Genomic DNA, 8,865 nt, shown 5'->3' on the forward strand with positions numbered 1-8,865 from the left:
AATAAAAATAACTTAATTAATGTTGGTCACATTGCTCACATGTAAGCAGTTATGTTTGAATTTAATACACGAGACCTTTACTGTACTCGTTTATTAACTTTCTTTGCGTTTTAAAAAGGTGTTTAAAATGACCGTTTCTCTTGCAGATTAGTGATATTATTATTGATGTTTAGTCGTTTTAAACAGGGTACATTTCTTTGCGTTCTGTTTTCATGTCTGGTGTCACTGCGAGGGTGTGATTATTGTGCTCTTCAACTGTTTAGTAAAATAGTTATTAGAATAATATCAGGTAGAAATGTATTCAGAGCACTGATCAAACCGGAGTGTAAATCAATTTAAGACGGGATTCAATTCATTTCTGAAGAAAAAACAAAAAACAATAGAGCATCAGTTATACCTGAACATCTGTTTATCACCACCGCACATCTGACGCAAGTAGCGGCAGAAGAGATAGTGAGGGGAGGGGGGTCTCACATATGTACGACCCCAGGCTAAATGTGACTAGACAAGGGATTGTTCATGCTGCGGCGCCCAGAGGTTCGTTAACTAACCCGGTCCAGGTTACTATTAAGCGCTTGTGAAGGGGCGGAGAGCCGGTGGGCCTGGGGGAGTAACGTTGACTCCAGGATGCACACATCGTCGTTGTCTGGACACAAACGTGACCTGTGAACCCGGGACGACCAACATCCCCTCGTCACAGTTGGGAACTCTGGAATTCCTATCCTGTGGAGGGAACGTGAACGCAACATTAAGATGATATATCGCATCAAAAGGGGTATAAAGTTGACTTGGTGTGTTGTTGAAAACTCACCGAGTCCCCCTTCATGACTTTTTCTCTGAGCGAAATGAGAAAAATCACTCGCCGGATTTCCTCCGAGCGGCGGCGGGGGCTCTGACCGAGTCTGGCTGCCGGCGAGCTTCGGCGCGCGGGCAGGGAGCCGCGGCTCTCCCCGCCCCGGCTGAGCACTCACCGGAGCACAGCTCCATGAGATTCCGCTGTCAGAAGACAACAGACTGACATGGAATAATCAGTGGTAACAGGGATCTGAAAATAAATCTGTGTCGGCTCCACTGGTGTTTACTCCGTGCAAATGTGAACACTGACTGGGTGAGTTTGCGGAGAGATGACTTGCGAGTTTCAAAACAAACGCAACAGAACGAGGTGATGTCTCCACCGGCCAAGAAGTGAGCGCTGACCCGGTCTTTGGCTTGGAAATGGGGGTGGGATTTAGCGATCTTTCCTGTCATTGGTTAATATTTTATTCTGTTGACATGTTTTCTTACTGCTAATGCTTCCGACACCTTCTTGTCCCCCCTCCTCTCGCCGCGTCTGGCCGGAGCTGTCAGAACCACGCCTATAGGGGGCCACAATTGGTCCAGAAAGCGTAAAATCAGCAATCAAAGGGGCTTGGTTCATTAGTGTCGGGGATGGAGGCAGGAAGGACATGTGAGATAGTCACTGATCTGCACTCAGAGTGGGATGACTGAAGCAGAGGAGCTGCTCTTTTCTCTCACAGGAACACGGAGCAGTCCGGCTCGGCGTGCTCTTAGTACCTTCCACTGAAGCTCCTCGACACGGACCAGGAGCAGAAACACTGAAGCGAGCGGCTTCGGCTTGTCTTTTGTCACCCCGGGAACGCGTCAAGTCTTGAACGGGGCACCGCGCAGCTCGGCGCCGCTTCACCACTAACTCCGTCCCGAAGCACGGACTTACTCGATCGAGGGGGAATATCACTACCAAATCCATTTTTTCCTTTTCGCATTCTGTGGATGCACCGATGAGAGATCCAGTTTTCACAGGGACTGCAATGGCTTACCACCCTTTCCACGCTCACCGGCCGACCGACTTCCCCATGTCCGCTTTTCTCGCGGCCGCTCAGCCCTCCTTCTTCCCGGCTCTCAGCCTCCCGCCTGGTGCGCTCACCAAGCCCATCCCGGAGCACGGCCTGGCCGGGGCGTCGGAGGCTGGACTGCACCCGGCCCTCACCCACCATCAGGCGGCTCACATGCGGAGTATGAAGAGCCTTGAGCCGGAGGAGGAGGTGGACGACGACCCCAAAGTTACACTGGAAGCCAAGGATCTTTGGGACCAGTTTCATAAACTCGGCACGGAGATGGTTATCACCAAGTCCGGAAGGTAAACAACACCATCCTGCGCTGCACAAATCGTCGTCTATTTTTAATGAATATTACTAATATTATAATATCACAGAGTGGCACGTGACGCGCCTAATTTCAACAACTTATATCGAAAGTCTATGTTATCATAAGTATAAAAACCAGTGCCTATAACCTTTAACGAAATGGATGACTTCCTAATATCCTAGGTTGAAATTACACGAGTAAACACAGAATATTATTGGAGGGTTTCGGTTGCACTAGTTAAGAGCAGTTTTCCTAAATGAGCACACTGAATATTTGGAATATTTTTGGAATGAATTATGACCCGATTTTATCTCTCACTGCATTCAACGGAGTCGTAGACACTTCTGGATTTTATAAACGGACTGTCACTTCAAAAAAAAAAAAAAAAAAAGAGAGAGAGAGCGAGATGAAGTGATGTGTCGTAAATATTCTACTCAGCTTTGTAGTGTTGTGTTTGGACGTCAGGAACACACAAGAATATATACACGTCGTCGTATCGTTAGGTACGAGGATGTGGAGCTCTCCTCACAGCGTGTGTTTGTTTTCGCAGGAGAATGTTCCCTCCGTTCAAAGTTCGAATAAATGGCCTGGATAAGAAAGCCAAGTACATCCTGCTGATGGATATCGTGGCGGCGGACGACTGCCGGTACAAGTTCCATAACTCGCGGTGGATGGTGGCGGGCAAGGCCGACCCGGAGATGCCAAAGAGGATGTACATTCACCCCGACAGTCCGGCCACCGGCGAGCAGTGGATGGCCAAGCCTGTTGCTTTCCATAAACTCAAGCTGACCAACAACATCTCCGACAAGCACGGATTTGTGAGTACTGCATGTTTCTGTGTTAATATCGGCGCGAGAGCTGGTTCACAGGGGACGTGAATGGTGCGGGCCTGCAGTTATTAGCGGCAGTCGTGTTGACACTTTGACTCCCCGCTGATGCGCAGCCAGGCTCGGCTGCCTTTCCTCACCACCCCGCTCACCTCATCCGAGAGCTCACGCATCCTCCTCCTCAGACCAGGCTAGAAACCCATATTTGAGACACCACAGACATGACTTGTGTTTGGGATTTAGATTGAGTATTTGTATTTAGGAAAGCATTTCATATAATTAATAAGGTAAGATACTAACAAATCTTGGGGATTTATTTGGGTGAGTCTTATACTAAATGTTATGGTTTTTAAACGACACATCACACATTCAATTCTCTTTACTTATTTGTGAAGCGATACATTCATATAAAAAACGTACAGAAAACATTTATTTTGGTTACACCGGTCCCTAACTGAAAAGATACGTGCCACCACGTCCCAAAATACCAAGTTTATAATCGATTCGAGTAAAGCGAAACTGACTCACTTAAACGTGTTTCACTCTTTCTGTAATATATTTGTTTGTTCGTTAAAAATCACCTCATGGCAAACGCATCTTTTTGTTTTGTTTTCTTCGTTTTTAGTAATAATATGTATATTATTTATAATATTTAGTGATAATATTTATTATCTGCTTGTGATAAAAAGGTGAAACTATGTTAATGATATTGTATCACTATTCCGTCTGTTTTATTGAATTCAATGAAACATTTTTTTCAGATTGTTTTTCAAAGCAATGATATAACAGTATATATATATATATATATATATATATATATATATATATATATATATATATATATATATATATATATATATATATATATATATATATATATATAATTTTTATTTATTTCAACTTCAAATATATTGATTTGTCTGTGGTGCGAATACTTGCAGTGAGCATTCACATGTGCAGTATTTACTGACGTGGCCGCGCCTGTAATCGTATTGGCCGATTAAAACAATATTAAGGAAAAAATGAGAGGATAATAAATGAGTCGAAATGGCGCACTGCGTGTCTGACATCCTAAATGATTAATTGTCCTTCAGTCTGGAACAAATTCAGCGTTTACACGTCAGTCTGGAGGGTATCCTCATGCGTGTGTGCGTTTGTGATCAAAATGTTGATGTTTTAAAGCGAATTTTTGTGTTCGTTGAAATTCGTCCCTCGTTTTCAAAAGTTCTCTCAGTGAGCGAGAAATCCTGCCTTGCAGTGGAAATGGGATTAGATTGACGATCGTTCCGTGCGTGCGCGTGTGTGTATTCATTTTGTTGTGACTGATGTGTCATGTATACAAAGATATTTACGTCCAAGCTGTGTGTTTGTGCGTATTGGTGCAGACCATCCTGAACTCCATGCACAAGTACCAGCCCAGGTTCCACATCGTCCGGGCCAACGACATCCTCAAACTGCCCTACAGCACCTTCCGAACCTACGTCTTCCCGGAGACCGAGTTTGTGGCTGTGACTGCTTATCAGAACGACAAGGTTGGTGAGCTGTTGATGCTGTTGCTGTTTTGACCGCACCGTCATTGCTGTGATACGTGAATTTACATCGAATGACGTTTGCGCCAGCTTTCACGCGGTCCCCTCCCCTGAGTTAATGGGTCCCCATGTCCAAGGAGGTCGAGGGGTTAAGAGGAGTCTTGTAAAAGTTTATGGCAAAGAGTCAACGTGGATTAGAGCTCAATTTAAAGGCCGGTCACCCCGCAGACCCTGTGAACAGATGCTGGTGCAGAGTGCCCAGAGGGGTGCGCTCAGGGCCACTGAGGCCTCCAGGACCGCACCGCCGGGAGGCCCCTCTGACCAGACCTGTTTTGGAATTATTGAATCTTTTCAGGAGTCCCTGGCTGAATATTCCATGGCAGATAATGTCTCTAGGGGCCAATGAGAATAATGATTTTATTAATAATGCAAGTGCAGTTTCTGTCGAACCGTGTGTGTCATAATCCAAACTCATAGTGGGATTTTTTTTAATCATCACAGATTACGCAGTTGAAGATCGACAATAATCCGTTTGCAAAAGGCTTTAGAGACACCGGGAACGGACGAAGAGAGAAAAGGTAATAGTCAGCGCTTCATGTTTCATGTTCAATGTTGTTAAGGCTCAGTGAAGTGATCATTGTCATTCTAACTGTCAGAAAACAGTTGACCATGCCATCATTGCGGATGTACGAGGACCAGTGCAAGGCAGACCGAGACGGCGCGGACTCTGACGCCTCCTCCAGCGAACCTCCCACGGTCAGAGATTCGGTCCACTCGCCCCTTGGCGCTGGAACCAGTCCGCTTCGGTTTAGCAGGCCCAGTCGAGGTAAGCAACGCCCCCTTTGACAAAGCATTATTACATTGAGCATTGTCCTCTATTAATGCACGATGAGTCGAGTTAAAATGCAGTTAGTTAAAAGGAAAAGTATTTCATTCTTAACAAAATAATTATACTGAAATAACTTGGTATAATTTGTATATTCTCCTGTGTAATAACGCGGCTGACAAATGAACGCATCCAAAACTGGTGATGGTCAATTACTAACATGGCAAATTAAAGTCATAACTCACCTTAGGTATCGTTCCCACATGTTTGAGAATGCATAAATTAGTTGTATAATAAATCCCCATTACCTACAGGATGTGGAGAAAATAACATAAACAGTTTTCATTTTTTACTCACTGGGGAAAAATGTATTTAAACCCTTTTTGGGGATTTTTAAGATGCTAATAATAGTCATTGATGCCTGCTCGTGGCAATAATGGACACTGTACGCTTGTTATATTTCCCTCGAAAATCGAGTTTTTCAATCGTCTGAATGGCCAGAGCTATAAGGTCCTGTTTGTCCATCTTTGCGGGCACAGTTTCTCAGAAAGTTGTCTCTTTTGCTTCTTTCAGATGAAAAAACCTGCACCGACAGCGAGCAGGAGTTGGACCACCACGAAGAGCGCTGCACCAGCTCCAACAGCCCTGGACCTGAACCTGTATCCCCCTACAGCTCCAGGTGTGAGGAGCGCGCCAGGGACAGGCTTGGTGCTGAGAAGAAAGATGACTCCATATTCAGTATAAGGAATCTTGAAAAGGACAAAGCGGACAGCCGGCACAGGAAGGACACAGCAGACGTGTTGACAAAAGACTCTGAGAGTGGGGGCATCAGTGCCAGTAAAGAAGCCTTCTCCCCCCTAATGGTTCAGACTGAAAGTCCCTCACACTTCAGTCCAGGCCACTTACAAAGCCTGGCTCTGTCTGGCCTGCACAGTCAGCAGTTTTTTAACCCTCTGAACACCGGATCGCCGCTGTTGTTTCACCCCGGGCAGTTTGCCATGGCCCCTGGAGCCTTTTCTGCAATGGGCATGGGGCATTTGTTGGCTTCCGTATCTGGAGCAAGCGGCTTGGAAAATGGAAGCCTCTCTACTCAGGGCGCAGGAGGTACCCCCAGCCCTTTCCCCTTCCATCTGTCCCAGCACATGCTCGCATCACAGGTCAGACCAACAACCTGTTGTTTTACTTCTTATCCCAAGTAAAAACATAATAATTTCTGCATGAAGATATATCCTTGTGCCTCAGTCTGTGGGACTTGTACAATCATAAAAGTAAACCTCGTAATTGTCAGTCTTTATTTGGTCTGTGTGTTTAGACTTAAATGTGGTTGTAATTTTTTTTTGCCTTTTTCATTCCAGGGAATTCCCATGCCTCCATTTGGCGGCCTTTTCCCCTACCCATACACCTACATGGCTGCGGCGGCAGCTGCAGCTTCGGCGTCCGCTCTGCCAGCCACCAGCACCTCCAGTCCCCTCTCCAGGAACCCCTTCCTGGCCTCGTCCCGGCCCCGGTTGCGTTTCAACCCCTACCAACTTCCCGTGTCTCTGCCCCAGAGCTCCAACTTGCTCACAACCAGCCTGTCGGGCAGCCTGAACGCCGCCTCCGAGTCATCCAAACCTGGCAGCAGGGAAACCAGCCCAGCACCAGAGCACCTCAGCAATCACAAGACTGCAACCTCTGTTCCGAGGGACGGGTCACCGAAAAGCTCCATAAAAGACTCTGTGAACGAACTGCAGAGTATTCAGAGACTGGTGAGCGGCCTGGAGGGTCAAAGGGCACCGTCCCCTTCTGCAGACTCGCCTAAGTGACAATATGTAGTCAGCTAGGGAAGGAGATTTGGCTTTAATTGAGCACACTCAAGAGACTGGGATGGAGGTAAGACTAGCTCTGCCATTTTAGAAAAACTGCAGACTAGCCGAGCATCTCCTCCAGTCTAAGATGAGTTGCTACCTATAAAAGAATCAAGTTACATAAAAATTTGAACAAACTTAATAAATAAATTATGCAGATATTAGCATACATATGGACATTTAGACTGAGGTCATTTTCAAAATAGTATTCACAGTGACCACTAAAGGACTAAAGCAAATCCACTACAGAAGTCAGACTTGATCCACGTGCGCGCACAAGGCCAGTTCTGGTCCATATTCCAGACAGATCCATCAACAGGATGCTTCATCCAGCGACAGTCAGGCATCAAAGCTGTGTCCAAAAACTTTTATTCTCCTGGCTTGATCCTTTTCTGGATGTTGGTCTGCAACGGAGAAAGAAGACTACCATTTCACCATTTTTGTTTCTGAACTATTTATGTGATTGAAGATAAATGAAAAAAAAAAAACAACAACAACAAATCTGTAAATAATGCTAAAATCCAAGAATATGCAATTGGTATTAATTTATTCCATGCTGTATATTTGCGTGTATATATATATATATATTTTAGATTTTTTTGTGGGGCTTTTTTTGTCTTTTCATCTGCCACCATTTTACATAAAGTGTACATTATGAAAAAGCTATTTAGCGCTTGTTGGTTTGGAAAAGAAAACTGTATGAAGTATTGCTGACTTTAATTTTATTTGAGAAGATGTGTGTGTGCCATGTTTTCGTCTGCGTTCACCAACAAATAGAGAGGAAACAGAAAACACCTCAGGTTCTTTCACTCCAGTCAGGAGACGCTTACACAGTCCTTCTTCATATCTGTTCATAAATATATTTAAAAAAGGAAGTATCTCGTTTATGCTGGTTGTCCGGGTATTTCTTTTTCTTTTCTTTTTCTCTTTCTTTTGATTGTCTCACAATTTCAACAATTTCAATAAAAAATGTTGTGCTGAAGGTTCGCCATAATTGTCTATTATTCTTTTATTATTATTAATATTCTTTTATTATTAATATTCTACATTAAGAATAGGCCTTACATACTAATTATCATTGCAATAATAGTTATTATTATGTAATTACACTACGGTGTTATTATGGTCATGTTATACTGAAGCATATTGAAGTGTGTTCCCTTTCATTTTATTTCTTATTGTTTTCATCAAGCTCTTATTGTGGAGTGAAATGATCCGCTGTGCTAAAATAGTGTGTTTATTGATTATTGCTACTGTGACGAAGCATAAAGTAATCAGTTCGTTGCTGTTTATTGTAGTAGAGCAGAACTGAAAGCAGAGGAAAGAATGAGATTTTTGCTGATGATAATGGTCACAGACCCATTATGAATACCCACACTACTTGGAGAATAGTTGGCAATAATCGAACGACTGTCAATAATTTATAGCAAAGGTGATAAACTATCAAATCATGACACAGAAACAAAGGTAGTGGTACAGATTGTCTCAGAACAATAATCGAAAGGTGGCTGTGGAGCAGCAGTGGGTGTCACTTCACACCCGAAACTCAGTTGGATCTCTTGTACAAATGGTTGCGTGGGAGGGCAGGACAGTCAGTAGGAGCTGAATAATCCACGCACAGAAGTGTATCGTAGGCACTGCACAATAGATCAACGACGAAGGGCAGGGTTTTGTTTTAATTACTAGTTTTA

General features: G+C 44.2%; 1 protein-coding gene across 2 annotated transcripts; it reads left to right on the forward strand.

Moving 5' to 3' along the window:
• Nucleotides 1-1,028: 1,028 nt before the first annotated feature.
• Nucleotides 1,029-8,156, forward strand: tbx2b (T-box transcription factor 2b). 2 transcript variants are annotated; one of them, XM_053873623.1, is made up of 7 exons: nt 1,029-2,137; nt 2,696-2,963; nt 4,352-4,504; nt 5,003-5,079; nt 5,158-5,327; nt 5,901-6,484; nt 6,683-8,156. In XM_053873623.1, the coding sequence occupies exons 1-7, from the start codon at nt 1,779-1,781 to the stop codon at nt 7,130-7,132; spliced, it is 2,061 nt and encodes a 686-aa protein (XP_053729598.1). In that variant the 5' UTR covers nt 1,029-1,778; the 3' UTR covers nt 7,133-8,156. The 2 variants fall into 2 exon arrangements, with proteins under 2 accessions (XP_053729598.1, XP_053729599.1); XM_053873624.1 differs by having other exon boundaries at nt 1,041-2,137; nt 4,358-4,504.
• Nucleotides 8,157-8,865: the final 709 nt, after the last annotated feature.

Source organism: Synchiropus splendidus, chromosome 8 (assembly GCF_027744825.2).
Source record: "Synchiropus splendidus isolate RoL2022-P1 chromosome 8, RoL_Sspl_1.0, whole genome shotgun sequence".
Taxonomy (NCBI): domain Eukaryota; kingdom Metazoa; phylum Chordata; class Actinopteri; order Syngnathiformes; family Callionymidae; genus Synchiropus; species Synchiropus splendidus.

What these genes read in the sequence shown, in the direction of transcription:
- tbx2b (XM_053873623.1), top strand. Translation starts at nt 1,779, where the DNA reads ATGAGAGATCCAGTTTTCACAGGGACTGCAATGGCTTACCACCCTTTC. An exon ending in GTTATCACCAAGTCCGGAAG is followed by an intron (nt 2,138 to 2,695) that starts GTAAACAACACC and finishes TTGTTTTCGCAG; the next exon opens with GAGAATGTTCCCTCCGTTCA. An exon ending in CTGCTTATCAGAACGACAAG is followed by an intron (nt 4,505 to 5,002) that starts GTTGGTGAGCTG and finishes TAATCATCACAG; the next exon opens with ATTACGCAGTTGAAGATCGA.